Source organism: Leptonychotes weddellii, chromosome 10 (assembly GCF_054177405.1).
Source record: "Leptonychotes weddellii isolate Sample4059 chromosome 10, ASM5417740v2, whole genome shotgun sequence".
Classification (NCBI taxonomy): Eukaryota; Metazoa; Chordata; class Mammalia; order Carnivora; family Phocidae; genus Leptonychotes; species Leptonychotes weddellii.
The window spans coordinates 78,205,736-78,219,693 of NC_138378.1; the positions used below are offsets into that span (position 1 = coordinate 78,205,736).

At 59.3% G+C, this 13,958-nt stretch overlaps 1 protein-coding gene across 1 annotated transcript; it reads right to left on the reverse strand.

The window, feature by feature from the left end:
* Positions 1 to 573: 573 nt before the first annotated feature.
* FBXO41 (F-box protein 41) lies at positions 574 to 13,203 on the reverse strand. Its single transcript, XM_081833691.1, has 12 exons — positions 12,299 to 13,203; positions 10,411 to 10,636; positions 9,859 to 9,932; positions 9,234 to 9,592; positions 8,147 to 8,388; positions 7,835 to 7,950; positions 7,554 to 7,706; positions 7,300 to 7,395; positions 5,791 to 5,909; positions 5,455 to 5,613; positions 3,852 to 3,967; positions 574 to 3,718 (listed from the first exon to the last, which is right to left on the reverse strand). The coding sequence occupies exons 1-12, from the start codon at positions 13,201 to 13,203 to the stop codon at positions 3,656 to 3,658; spliced, it is 2,628 nt and encodes an 875-aa protein (XP_081689817.1). The 3' UTR covers positions 574 to 3,655.
* Positions 13,204 to 13,958: the final 755 nt, after the last annotated feature.

Here is a 13,958-nt window from a genome sequence, read left to right on the forward strand (position 1 = left end):
GACAAGGCTTGGGCTTGTGGCGGGGAAGCCTGCCTGATTGTCAGGGCAGTCTTGGGACTGGCGAGGGTCCCAGGGGGTTAGGGAAGGAGTAGGAGCTGGTTGCCCTGGTATTCCGGTCTTCACCCAATCCTAAACCTTATCCTCAGGCAAAAGCTGCAGATGAATACACTTGTCCAGGAATAAATACATACACACGATACACAGCAGTATATACAGAAATGCAGGCCTGGAACAAGGCTGGGCAAGAAAGCATGATCACCAGGGTTAAAAAGAGAAGTGCCAGGCCCCTGGAGGAGGGACTGATGGGCTGGACAGATCAGTTTGAGTTAACTCCTCTGGGCAGGGAGGCCCTGCCCCCACTCACCATCTCTGCCATCTTCACCCCAAGCCCCCGAGGAATTGGGTCTTTGGCACCAGTAGTCCCTCTGGGAAGGTCTTCAGCCTAGCACCTTAGAGGGACTAGGGCCTGGGCCGCTTCCCACCCATGGCCCAAAGGACCAGGGCAATAGTCAGGACCCAACGGCAAAGGTTGGAGCCAAACCTTGGAGCAGCAGGCCTTGGGAGGGAGGTGGCTTTTTGCTTTTGAAGCACTTCTGGAGGGGCTGGTTCAAACCGCTCTCACAGGACCAGGAAGTCCTGAGCTGCCTTGGTCCTTAGGTGGTTTCTTGGCCAGTGGAAAGCCATGGTTCTGGGCAGCACCCTTCCTCTCTCCCAGGGGTCAGATGTATACAGCATCTCCTTCGTTCCCTCTAGGGCCATGGGGAAGCAGCCCAAAGCCTGATGAAGTGCTCAGGCTGAGTGTGCCAAGCCTCCCAGATGCTGGGTCCAGGCCATATTGCAGGGAGAGGTGTAGGGACACCCGAGTGCTGGAGCCCATGGGAGCTCTACATGTGTCTGGGACCCCTAGAGCAGGGCCTGCTTCAATTTGCTCTCTCAGATATTCCTCTCCTTTGCATCTTACCTAGGTGTGAGATACAGAGGTGGAAGCTCCTTTGAGTGAAGGATAAGGTGCTTTAGGAATGGCCAGACCCTCCATCCCTGCTACCCATCCTCAGCCATGCTCTGTGGTTGCCAAAGAAGTGAACAAATGGAGCATCCCTACAAATAAGCTCCCCATATAGTAGCAGGGCTCATCCCCCTGCGAGTCAAAAAATAGCTTCGAGTTGGGGGACAAGGGGCCCGCACCCTACCACTTCTCGGCATGCATGAAGTCCAGCCTGTGTGAGTTTGTGAGCCCGTCAGCAGGGGCTGGGGCCAATGCCATATGTACTCCTACACATCCTTCACACACTCAGCTGGGAGTTACAAGGTGGGGCCTTCCTGGCCAAACTTCCTACCGGTGGGGGGTGGGGGGTGGGGGTGGGCTGTTCACTCTTCTGCCCCCAGTGCTGGTGGTGCTCAGGGCTGTTGCACAAATGAATGACTGACTGAATGAATGACTGGGTGAATGAACCTACTCCTAGAATCAGTCCTTTCAGCACTGCCTTTCTCCCACTCTAGTTCACTGCCTGTGCACCCTGACCTCCTTTTCCAGGACTGAGGCCAGACATTCCAGTGGGTACCCACCCAGGGAGAAACTGCCCAAAGTCTTGTGTTCAGGGATGGAAGCTTCCTGGGGCAAAAGTCCCTCAGTAAGGCAGGCTCAGGCCAAGCAGGGCATCCCTTTGTGCTTTGTCCAGGAGATGGGGAGGGCAGCACCTCTGATCCTAGGGTCTCGAGCAGGAGCTATAGGGGGTACAGTTGGCAAGGCAGGACAGATGTACCCAGGGCATACCCATATCCCTTCCAGGCCCCTGGAGGACAGAGAAAAGTTGTGCTGCTTCCTTTGACTCCTGGGGACAGGGCTGGGGAGGTGGGAGCCAGTGGGAGCCAGTGGGGCCAGCTGCTCTGCGGGGGAGGGGGGTGCCACACAGCCAAGACTTCGTGCAGGACTGGATAGGGAGTTGCCAACAGGACACCCTTGGTATTTGGGGTCTTCAAAGGGCAAGGCCAGAAGGAGCTGGGACAGAGCTGGGTGTGGAGTTAGGGGAGCTGGATACTGAGCCTGTGGGGTCCCAGTCTGAGGGACTCATTACAGGGTAACCTGGGGCTGGGTCTTGATGTCCAAGCCAGGATGTAGCAGAAAGTTAGGTCCCTGGAAAGGGCTGAGAAACTACAGAGAAGTCCAGCCCCAGCCAGGACCAGCAGCCTAATGGTTAGGGCAGAGCTGGCCCTGTATAGGAAAGAAGGAAACCCTAAGATGGATCGAGGTTAATGTTTGAAAGAACTTTCCAAGTGAATGTTAGCAGGACCCAAGGCCTCTACACCACTGTGGGAGTTCTGAGAGGAGGAACTGCGGAGACCTGAGTCTTTGGAGCCTTAGTGCCAGAACCTGGTCTTACCAGAACTGTGCAAGAGTCAGTGGAAAAACCTCCATCTGCATTCTGTGGTTTCTAAGCCAAGTGGCTCTGGCTCAGGCCCCAGCACCGTGCCTAGGCAGAAGCACTCCACAGCCCATGGGGCCCGTGAAGACTGAGGAGGGAGGCAAGTCTGATGAGGCTGCTCTTCCTTGTCTTTGGCTTCATGGGTGTGGTTCCCTACCAAGACCATGTCTTCAAGCAAGCTAGCCAGACAAGGAAGCAAACCAAATTCCCTCCTCCTGGCTTCCTCCAGACCCCAGCACAGAAGGGGGACTCCCTGCCACCCACAGCACTGGGGACCCAGAGGCCATTAGATTGCTGCCCAAGCACCAGAAAGACATTTCTTGAGGACAGGAACTGCTGCTCACTGCTGCTAAGGTTTCCCAGAGCTAGGACCTTACCCCTCCAGAGGCTCGGAACTGGTGGACGGTATAGAAACATGCACCTTTTACCTCTGAATTTAGCTCTGGTGTGTCATGAGGGTATGTGGTGGCTGAGAGGAAGGGTCTTGTTTCTGTAGCAATAAAAACTAGGTTTTCTCTACTTGGCAATTTACCCCCTTTGAGAATGGTGGTTTCAATATTCTGGGGAAAAGTTCTGGATGAATGTTTTGCCATTCCAAGCCCATTCCCACTACCTCGCTGCACCCCCGCCCCCCACTTTTGGCTGACCACATTCCCAGACCCATAGGCCTATCTGTGTTATCCCTGGGGAATGTGGACCGAGAGCCTAGGCAGGATGTCTGAAGGGGATGCCCCACAGAGGGCTGGAACAGGGCAGGAGGAAAAGAGTCCTCCTTGCCAAGTCTGAGCTGCTTTGGGGAGCCCCCTCAGGCTGGGGCCTAGCAGAGGCCCCTGACCGGGAGTCTGGGCCTCAGGAAGCAGGGGGCCTGCCCCAGTAGCCTGAGCAACCGAGGAGCCACTCCGTGGTTACTGCAGGTCCTGAGGGCGATGACACCAGGTGCTGGTGGTGACTCAGCTCCTTGCTGGCTGTGCCCAGAAGGATGCTCCAGTGGGGGGGTGAAGTGGGGGTCGGGGGGCAGCTTCTGTCCAAGCCCCTGCCCTGAAGAGGCAGTGCCCAGGGTCAGACCTGTTGCTCCACGGTCCCAGGAGGACGACAGGAAACTCAACCCTTCCCTGGAAGCCAGGGATAACACTAGGCCTCCGAAGGTCTAGTCCAAATCAGGGTCCCTCTGGAGGTCCAAAGAGAGTGCCCTGGTGTGGGGCTGGCAGGGGCCCTGCCGCCCCCCGCCCGGGTTAGCAGCCGCCGTCCACCTTGATGTGCAGGATCTTAGAGAAGCCGGGCCGCCGTCGTAGGGCCTGTAGACCAAACCCTGGGTTAGTTCCCCTCAGGGTCAGGCAAGTGGGGCCCTCCCGTTACACACCCAGGTCACCAACTCCAGCCTAGGGATGTCACCTAGGGTCTTGGGTGGCCTAAGAGCCAATTCCTCACCTGGAGTTTTGTCACCATGTCCTCAAACAGCTTCTGGGCCTCGGGACTGCTGGGCTCTTTGAAATAATCAGCAATCCCAATCTGGACCACAATGGACTTGAGGTTCCGGCAAATGCCTGAGAAAAGGTGGGTAATAAGATGATGGCTCATGTTTGGCCTGGGCAATGGGACTGCTGCTTCTCCTATCACTACTTAATGAAACCAGAACCCTACAGAGAGATGGTCACGTGCCAGGCACTGGGCACCACGTAGAGGAGAGCAGGCCCGTGGCACCCAGAGGGTCAACCAGACGGGGGTTGGCGCCGGGGGAGGAGGGCAGGGTCATACAGCAGAGGTTGCAGTGGACTCTGGGAGGATGAGTGGGCAACAGCCAATTGTGCAGAGGCTCTAGGAGCTTCCCTGACAGAGGGGACAGTTGTACCATGGCCTAGCCATCTGGAAATGAATTCAAGGACAGAGTGGCTGGGGTGAGGCTGATGGGTCTTCTCTAGAACATGGAGGAGGGGAGACAGGCAGCAAACAAGTTGGGAGCAGAGGACTTAAGGGACCAGATGTTGCCATGAAGTCAGTGGAGTAGGAAGAAAGTCAGGAGGCTGAGAGGGTTCTGGAGGTCATGATTTTGGAGGCTGAGCAGTTAGTTCTGGTGGTCAGTCCAGGGCCAGGCCATGAGGCTGAAGGGGAGGGAAGAAGAGGGTCCTGGAAACAATGAGATTGTCAAGGAATCTTCAGTGCTCAGGACTTAGGTGTGACCAGGGCCTCAGGAAGGGGGCGGGGGGGGGGGCCTGCCCCAGTAGCCTGAGAACCGAGGAGCCACTCCGTGGTTACTGCAGGTCCTGAGGGCGATGACACCAGGTGCTGGTGGTGACTCAGCTCCTTGCTGGCTGTGCCCAGAAGGATGCTCCAGTGGGGGGATGGAGTGGGGGTCGGAGACAACTTCCTGAAGGAGTGTGAGCAGCCCCAGCTGGGTGCCCATGTCCTCAATGAAGGTGGAAGAATGGTCAGGAGTGGGGCAGGTGGCTAGGGGTTGGTGGAGTCAGAGGAGGCATGTTGGAGTCTAGCACGGAGAGAGGGGTCTTCACCCTGAGAATGGTCCTGGCGGGGCTCACATACATTATCTCATTTAACCCTCCCACCCGTTCCAGAACGTCCGCTTAGAAGATGGAGATACAGAAGCCAGAGAAGTAGAATAACTTGCCCAGTCACACAGCTAATAAGCAGTAGAGCCAAAATTGAGACCTAGATCAGTCCAGCTCCAGGACCTGTATTCCTAACCCGTCTGTTCTGCCCCTGCCCTTGGCCAGAGGCTCACGTGGAACAGGTCATATCTCGTATGTCCCATGGGGGTTGAGCATAGGGCAATAAAGATCTGTGGAACCGAACCATTTGGACCAGTGCTAGCAGGCCTCGAATGCCACACTGGCCTCAGAAGACCCTGGTGGCGAGGCTAGGATTAGCACCCTGGTCAGTCTGTCCCCCCCACCCCCACCCCCGCTGGTGCTTGCTGACGAGGAGCAACAGGGAATTGCATATGCTACCTGCTGACAAGGCATGGTAAGAGGGGGGACAGTGGACACCGCCCCCCGGCCGCATTCCCATTGCTCACTGTTGAAATGCAGCAGGGCCTTGGGGGTGACGGGGGTGGCCGTGAGCACCAACATCTCCAGTCCCTTCAGGCCTTCCCGGCAGACCTCAGCTGCCACCTCCTGGGTGATCTCCGACACATGGTCCAGCTCCAGGACCTGCAGCCGCATGCAGTTTCTTGCTAGGAAGAGGAGAAGAGGGGAGGTCCTGCTGACAAACTCCGCAGGTCGCCTCCGGCCCGGTGCCTCTGTGCTCCTGCCACCACCCAGGCCGCAGCCCCAAGCCCCTCTGGGATTCCGGTGTCGCACCCACGCCTGCTTCCCACCACCCTCCGCCCCAGTCCCAAGGAAAGACTCACCAAGTGACGCCAGGCCCTGCACCCCACAGCCAGCACCCCCAACCCCCAGGGCCCGAAGGTGCGGCCAACAGCGACCAATCATCTGCAGGCAGCGGTTACTGAAGCGCGTGGGCTGCTGGCTGGAGAATGGGGCAGAGAGAGGGCTGTCAAGGAAGCTTCTGGTTGCACGGCACCCCGAGCCTGCTCCTCTTTCATGACCCTTGCTCAGGCTGGGGCCCCACCAACCACCCAGCTGCTCAAGTTAGAAACCTGGGATAATCCCTGACCCTTCCTTACCTCCTGCCGAGACCTACAGATTCTGATTCCTGAGTAACTTCAAAGCACAGTTCAGTTCGCACCACCATCCATATTCATGTGGATTCATCTAGTCTCTCTGCCAATTCATCCGGCACGCTGCTGACAGCGAGCCACTCGTTCTATGTTCTCTCACTCAGTCATTCAACAAATGGGCCTCAAGTGTCTATAGAGCCAAGAATAACCGAGCTGGGCCCTGGGGATACAGTGGTGACAGTATAGACCTGGTCCGTGCCCTCAACGAGGGGGGCGGGGGAGGACACAGAACACAACCAGTCTGATGTGATCCTGTCTTTAAGATCAGAAATAGTGCAAAAGCTTCCCGAGCACTCCTAGGTAAAATGCAAAAATCTAACCCCCTTATGCAAGACCTTCCTAACCTTGCCCCCACCTTCCTGTCCACACTCATTGCTCCGCCCTGCCCACCACTCACACCAACCCGGCCATTTCCCTGAACACCTCGCTCCTCAACATTCGCCCAGGCGGTGGGTTCCCTGGTGTCTGCCACGCACCTGGTACCAGGGATATGGGAACGGACATTCACAGCCCCGACCTGGAGAACTGCGAGTACCGCGGAGACTCAGAGAGAGATTATTGCAAAACAAACTACAGCAGGGGTCAAGCCGAGGCACCACAGGAATGGGGGCAGGGGAGCAGGGACGGATTCCGCCAGGGGGCAGGGAAGGACATGGGATGCCCTGAGAGGAGCTGTCGTGCGGAGAGAGGGCTTGGAGGACAGAGTGCAGGGACAAAGAAGTCTGGTTTGAGGAACACCAAGTCGTGAATGAATGATCTGGATTCTCCGACAACCAGCTCTTTTGTGTATGCTACATCGACCTCCCTGAACGGCCTTTCATGTGCCAAACGAACGTGGCTATTTCTAACTAGTGTTGACTGAACACTTATATATACTCTTTATAGACACATCTCATCTGAGCCAGCTACGGTCCCACTAAGGCTGAAAGATCTCGAATATCACCTTCACTTTGCAGTAGAGAAACTGAGGCATGACTGGATTGCCCTCCGTCACACTGCCAGTGAGCCAGGACGTCACCCCAGGCCTGATTTTGAAGCTCTGCTCCCAACAGCTAAATACACAGACTGATGAATGTGAATCTGTCTCCCCAGCCAGCTTTTGGAATGGCCCAGATCTGCTCAGTCCTCAGCCAGCCCCGGCTCAACCCCCTGCCCCTCCCAACCCCTGCTGGGGCTCACCAAGGGTGAAGTGGCGCCACCTGGAGGGAGACAATCTCTCTGCAGCCTGCGCCCAGGGCCCAAATGACCTCATGGCCCACGGGGTCTGTGGCGCTCCTGTTGAAAAGACAGAGCTGGGACCGCCCACCCTGGTGGCTTCTGCTCCCTGCCCTTGGACCAGAGGACTCTCCGGTCCCCTTGCATGAAAGCCCTGGGGGAAGAGTATGCAGACCCCAGGGACCCGCTCGGCCAGAGGTCCGAAGGGTGTGGACTACCTGTAGGTGACGGCCTGCAGGGCGCGGCAGTAGCAGCTGGCCAGCCAGAGGGAGCGGTCAGTGAGGATGTTGGGACAGTGGGAGATGCGCAGGATCAGCAGATTCCCCCCCGCCGCCTTCAACAGGGACTCCAGCCCCGCCTCCAGGCAGCCCCTGGGGATGGCCAAGAGGTCAGGGCACCGCTTGTGGCCACTCCTTCCCCGGGGAAGCACCGCCCCCCCAAAACTCCAGGTGTGCACGCAGTAACACCCCCCCCCCCCGCCCACCCACCACCGCCTCACCGGGTGCTCCGCGCGTACTCTTCCTTGCTCTCCTTCTTGCCCCGCTGCCGGGGCTTCAAGTTCTGCAGGGTCAGCGAGTGCGCCTGGGTGCACCACTGAGCCAGCATGGCCAGGAACTGCAGGGAGAGAGGGGTTGCCTGCCGATGAAGGGGCCCGAGCTTGGCTGCCTGGAGGGAGACCCCATGAGAGCATTTGGGGGAGCGAGGCTGAAGCTAGGGTGCTGGAAGGGTCGCAAGGGCCAGACCTCGAGGGCCCAGATTCTGCTGGGAGAAAGGTGGGTTCACAGCAGGGGCGGTGGGCGGGGACAGGCACCTTGGAACAGACGCGGGCGTTCTCGAGCAGCACCCGTGTCCAGACCGCGGGGTGGCGAGCCACGAAGCGCCAGTCTCGGCAGACCTCGGCCGCGTGCAGCAGCGTGCGCGTGTCCAGGTAGGTGAAGATGCAGAACAGGGCGGCTCGCATCTTGAGGATCTCCGGGCTGATGACCTCGTTGGAGCGGGAGGGGCTGCCCCTCTCCGCTCGCCGACCCCGCCCACTGCCTCCCTCAGGGCGGGCTGCACGGTACCAGAGGGTCAGAGATCAGTGTGGAGGGTCAAAGGCCAATGTGGGGGTGTGGGTGGGGAGGTGGGGTGGGGTAGGAGCTACAGAAGGGACAAGCATGAAAGACCCATGCTGGGGGACTGGTGACTTGGGAGGAAGGCAAGGGGCCTCTGCTTCCCCCTCCTCTGCACACCCCATCTCTAATAATACACATTAGGAAAAGGTGTGGCTTCCTCAAGTAAACTGTCTTTTTAAGATCATACATCCTCACATTGTTCAAACTCAGCCCCTAGGCAAAGCAACTGAGTCAAGTCTAGGAAAGGCAAGGGTTTGGAGAGTGAGGGTACAGATGGACAGAAACCCAGCCTCTGTGAACAGAAGGCCAGGGCGAGGCTGCCCAGAACAGTCACTCAAGAGCAGCCATGCACCCGACCTGAGCCCTCTAACCTCCTGACCCTGACCCTGACCCTGACCCACCCACATATGCACATGGCCTTGTGCATATATAGAAGGGGGCTCTCCCTGCTGTTCCAGGGACTTCAGTCTGCAGTTAACACTCAGCTACTCTCCCGTAAATGTCAACAACGAGCCATGTGAATGGACCCCCTGAGATGTGGCATCCTTGTGCAGTCCCCAACATGAGCACCCCTGTGCTGCTGCACTGCTCTGTCTCATGAGTTCCTTGCCCAGGCTCCCAGGGCACTTGTAGGAGAGTTTGTCATCCTCATTGCAGGAAGTCTGGGACAAGGGGAAACACGTGCGGGAGCCCAAGAGATCTACTGCCTCAGCCCTGTGTCCCCTTAGAGGGCCCAGCGCCAAAGAAAGACTGGCCCCTCTGGCCTACCCTTCCAGGACTCACCTGAGAGCCGGCAGCTGCTCAGTGGCCCAGCCAGAGCAGGCCCAGGACGGGGGGCATCTGAGGGGCCCTCAGCCTCTGACTCCGTGGTTCGGGAGCCCACATCCGAGACATCACCCTCCTCCCCCTCCGTGCTGTGTCGGCGGGGTCTGCGCTGCCAGTTCTGGATGGCCTGGCGCCGCAGGCCTGAGCTGCGAGGGGCCTGGGTGCGCTCCGAGCCGCCGTTGGCAGCCTGGGCCCGTGTGCCCAAGCCCCCAGGGCCACTGTCCTCGGGGGCCCCCTCTTCTGGCCGGGGTAGCTCCAGACTGTCACTGTCATAGCAGCCTGAGCTCTGGGATGCAGCGGGGACACGGCTGGAGGCCCTGGGGTGGGGTGGACCAGACGGTGAGGAGTGAGGGGCACCAGGTCTGCCCAAAGTCTCCATGCCACTCCTACCGAGGGCAACCCCCCCCGCCCTACTTTCCAAGAGCCCCCTTCCAAGAGTGTGGAAAGGCAGACGGAGGTGACCCAAGGAGTATGGGGAAAGGAGAAGGAGCCAAGGCCCCAGATGGGCCAGCCATCCAGGGGGCCGGTGGATCTTTCCAGGGTGAGGGTGGGCTGTGTGGGACGGGCCAGGCCCGAGGCTTACCCTGTGCTGGGAGAGGAGCCATGCCTCGACACGGCGTATGTGCTAGGCATGGCCGGGCCCGCGTGGTGTTCTCGCTGTGGGCCCCCAGAGCGGGAGGGAAAGGCGGGGGATGGGGGGGGAGCAGAGGAGTTAAGAGGATGAGAAGGAGCAGGAGAAACAGGGCACAAGATGGAGAGAAGAGAGGAGGGAGAGGAGAGAGAAGGAAAAAAGTTGGGAAAGATGGACAAATAGACAGACAGACGGCCCAGAAAGGCAGGCTCACCACCCCCCTCCCCACACCCACCCAGCACCCCAGACCCCGGCTCGTGGTTCCTGGGCTCTCAGTTGGGCAGAGAAGGGCCCCCGAGCACCAGGGCGGCTGGATCGCACCTCACTGGCTCACAGCCTCAGGGGCCCTTCTGCCCAACCGGAGGGGCACCCCTGTTCCTGGACCCCTCCTTCAGGCCTGGAGTCTGCTCGTGGGGAAGAGCCCAAGAAGGGAAGCATGGAGCATAACAGGGGGACGCCAGGCCGTGTGCGCGGTGGGACTGGAGGGGGCAGGTGGGCGCTCACCATTCTGCCAGGGCCCCGGGTACCGGGCCCAGCGCCACTTCCTCCCCCTCCGCGGCCCAGGCTGGCGCTCGGGGTGCTGCCACAGCTGCTGCTGATGACCTGCAGCTGCCGCTCGGCGCGGTCCGCGCGCTCCAGCAGCTCCTCGATGAACTGCTGCAGCCGCAGCTTGGCGCTGGCCTCCCGCGCCGCCGTCTCCTTCAGGAACTGGTCGATCTGCACCACCTCCCTGGGCCCGGAGCAGTCTCTCAGCCCCGTGCCTCGGCCTGGCTGCCCGCCCACCCTCTGGAGGAGACCCCGAGCGGGAGGGAGAGACACGGGCACAGCTGCCCGCGCTGTCTGCTCACGCTCACGCGGCTGCCCGCTGATGTACAGGCCTGGGCACAAGGCCCCCTCCGCCAAGGCACACACAGAAATGCAACCATATACCCACCCCGAGTCACATACTCATGCCCCACTGACCCAGCCCCGACGCTCCTGCCAGGCGCCCCTACTCCCCACGGAAACACTCTGTCATACGCAGTCACACTCAGAGCCGCCTCCTCCGTCCGGATACACTCTTGGGCACACAGCCACACACACTCACGTACACGTGCTCCTGTCATGTTCACTTGCAGGCATACACGCAGTGTGAGCCAGGTACAGTACCGCTCACACATTCCAACACACACACACTTTCAGAAACATTCTCAGATGCAGAAGGCTCGGGCAAGTACACACAGCACACTTCAGAGTCACTTGAGCATTTACTCCCAAGTGTATTCACATTCAACATTCACTGAGCACCTTCCAGGTGTCAGGCACTGTTCTAGGTATTTAGGGATACAGCTGTGGACAGACTGAGAAGAGCTCCTGCCCCCATGGGGCTTATATCACAATGGGGGGTAGATAAATACCATCCATATATTTTACCATTCTACATTTAAAGACAAGGGAAATAGGAAGCCAGCAAAGAACACTGAGAAGGAGCAGACAAAAAGGAGAGTATCCTGGAAGCCCAGTGAAGAAAGTGTTTCAGGGATCAGCTGTGTCAAATGCTGCTGATAGGCTGAGGTGTTGATGAGTGGGCCTCGGCGACATGAAGATCGTTGGTGACGCGGAGGACAGTGGTGGTGGTGGACATCTATCTGATCAGAGGGAATTCAAGAGAGAAAGTGGAGAAGGAAATTGGAGACAAGGAGTATACATTTTCAAGGAGTTGTTCTGAAAGGAGAGAAAAGGGGCAGTAGCCCAAGGGGGCACTGGGGTTACGGTGGATGGGAGAAACGCCCTCCTGTTTGGTCGCTTTCAGGAATGATACAGTTGGGGCACCTGGGTGGCTCAGTTGTTAAGCATCTGCCTTCTGCTCAGGTCAGGGTCCTGGGATCGAGCCCCACATCCGGCTTCCTGCTCAGCGGGAAGCCTGCTTCTCCCTCTCCCACTCCCCCTGCTTGTGTTCCCTCTCTCGCTGTGTCTCTGTCAAATAAACAAATAAAATCTTAAAAAAAAAAAAAAAAAGGAATGATACAGCTGACAAGGAAAATCTGATGATGGCAAAGGGAGAGAGCAGAATTGTGCCACGTCTTTGAGTAGGCAAAAGAGAAGAGGATCTGCTGCCACAATGCAGGGGCTGGCCTTGGCTAGGGACATAGAAAAGGAAGAGAAAGAGTTTTCACGGGCAGGCATGCGGGCATACTTGCATGTCCTCACAGTCCCAAACACATACCGTCATGACGCTCTTGGCCCCACACACACCACCGTCACATGCTTGTGGCCACAGATGCCACAGTACAAAGCCACGGCCACACAGACACACACACTCAAGGTGGGGGAAGCGGCAGCGACACACAGGGTCACTCAATCGGGAACATTCACCGGCACACCCGCCCACAGGGCCCTGCGGGCCACTCACTGCTGCTTGCGGCTCAGCTCCTGTTCCTTGTGCACCAGGTCCTGCTTGAGCGACGCCAGCAGCTCCACGCTCACGTCCACCTGGCGCGAGAGCTCGGACGCCCGCTCCTCCAGCTCCTCCTTCTCGCGCCCCAGCCGCGCGCTCTCCTGCCGCGCCGTCTCCAGCTCGGCCGCCTTGCGCTCCAGCTCGGCCTGCAGCCGACCCACCTGGCCCGCGATCTTCTGCTCCACCTCCTCGCTCAGCCGCTCCAGCCGCCGGTCCACCTCCAGCTTCTCCAGCGCGCGGATCTTGAGGCGCGCCAGGCCCTCCTCGTAAGCCACATCGGCGGGCGAGGGGGACGCGGGCGAGGCGGAGGCGGGCCCGGGGCCCGGCCCTGGCGGCGGCGTCGAGCACGCCGAGGAGGCCACGGACTTGCGGGCGAACAGCTCCCCCAGCGGGATCTCGATCTCGCGCAGCGCGTAGCGCGCGGCGGCGGCGGCGGCGGCGGGCACGAGGCCCGGCTCGGCCAGCTCCTCGCACGGCAGGCTGGCGGGCACCAGGTCGCCGGCGAAGTGGGCGAGGGGCGCGTGGTGGTGATGGTGGTGCAGCAGGTGCGGCGCGGCGGGCGACGGCCCGGCCGCCTGCTCCTTGCCCTGGAAGGACGTACTCTCGAAGACCTCGCGCCGGGCGCCGGGCACGGCCAGCAGGGCGGCGGGCTCGGGCGTCAGCGGGAAGCCCGAGGCGGCGGCGGCGGCGGCGGCAGCCGCGGCCGCGGCGCCGTCGCAGATGCTGTTGGTCTTGGAGAGGATGTAGAGCGTCTCGTACGTGTGGCTGTACTCCAGGTGAGCACGCAGTGACGACAGGCTCCGGAAGCGCTTGTGCTCCCCGCAGCGGGGGCAGCGGTACGGCAGGTCCAGCGAGGCCATGGCCCCGCCGCCCCCGCGGCGCCCGGGCTCCACCGCGGCCGCCCCCACCGGTTAGCCGGGCGCGCTCATGGGGGGCCGCGGGCGAGCCCCCCTGCGCGGTCAGGAAGGCTCAGGGCGCCAGCGGCCAGGGGCGAGGAGTCTGGAAGAGAGGGAGTAAGCCTTAGGAGGGTGGTCTCCCCCACGCGTGAGGAAACTGACTTCCCCAGGAAACACGCGCCCATAATGGAGGGGCGAGGGAATCCCAATGGCTTGACGTCCCAGAGGGGGCTGGCCTGCTCTGGTACCTGCGGGAGGGCCTGTACATGTACGACAGTGAGAAAGAATGAGAGTTCTTTAAGGGGGGGGGGGGGGAAGGCATTCGTTATAATACTTCCAACCTATATTCCAACTAGACATAACCCAAGTGCCCATCACCAGTAGACTGGATGAATTGTGATATGTCTGTAGTGGAATTTTATCCAGCAATAGGGAAAGGAAGCACTGGGACATGCAACAACATGGATGAATCCATTCAATATTACGCTGCATAAAAGAAGCCAGAGCAGAGTGCACACTGTAGCATTCCATACATAGGGAGTCCAAGAACAGACGAAATTGGTCATGACAGAAGTCAGAATAGAGGTTACCCCCTGGAGACTATAAACTGAGAAGGGACAGGAGGGAACCTTATGTGATGCTGAAAATGTTCTAGATCTTGATATGAGTGGTGGTTATACATGTGAATACATATGTAAACAATCAAGCTATATACTTAA

Bases quoted from the DNA above. Each gene is read 5' to 3' on its own strand.
- FBXO41 (XM_081833691.1), bottom strand. From the start codon at position 13,203: ATGGCCTCGCTGGACCTGCCGTACCGCTGCCCCCGCTGCGGGGAGCAC. The intron at 8,389-9,233 runs GTGAGTCCTGGA...GGTACCGTGCAG, and splicing joins GAGCAGCTGCCGGCTCTCAG to CCCGCCCTGAGGGAGGCAGT. The intron at 3,968-5,454 runs GTGAGCAATGGG...ACCTTTTCTCAG, and splicing joins GGCCCTGCTGCATTTCAACA to GCATTTGCCGGAACCTCAAG.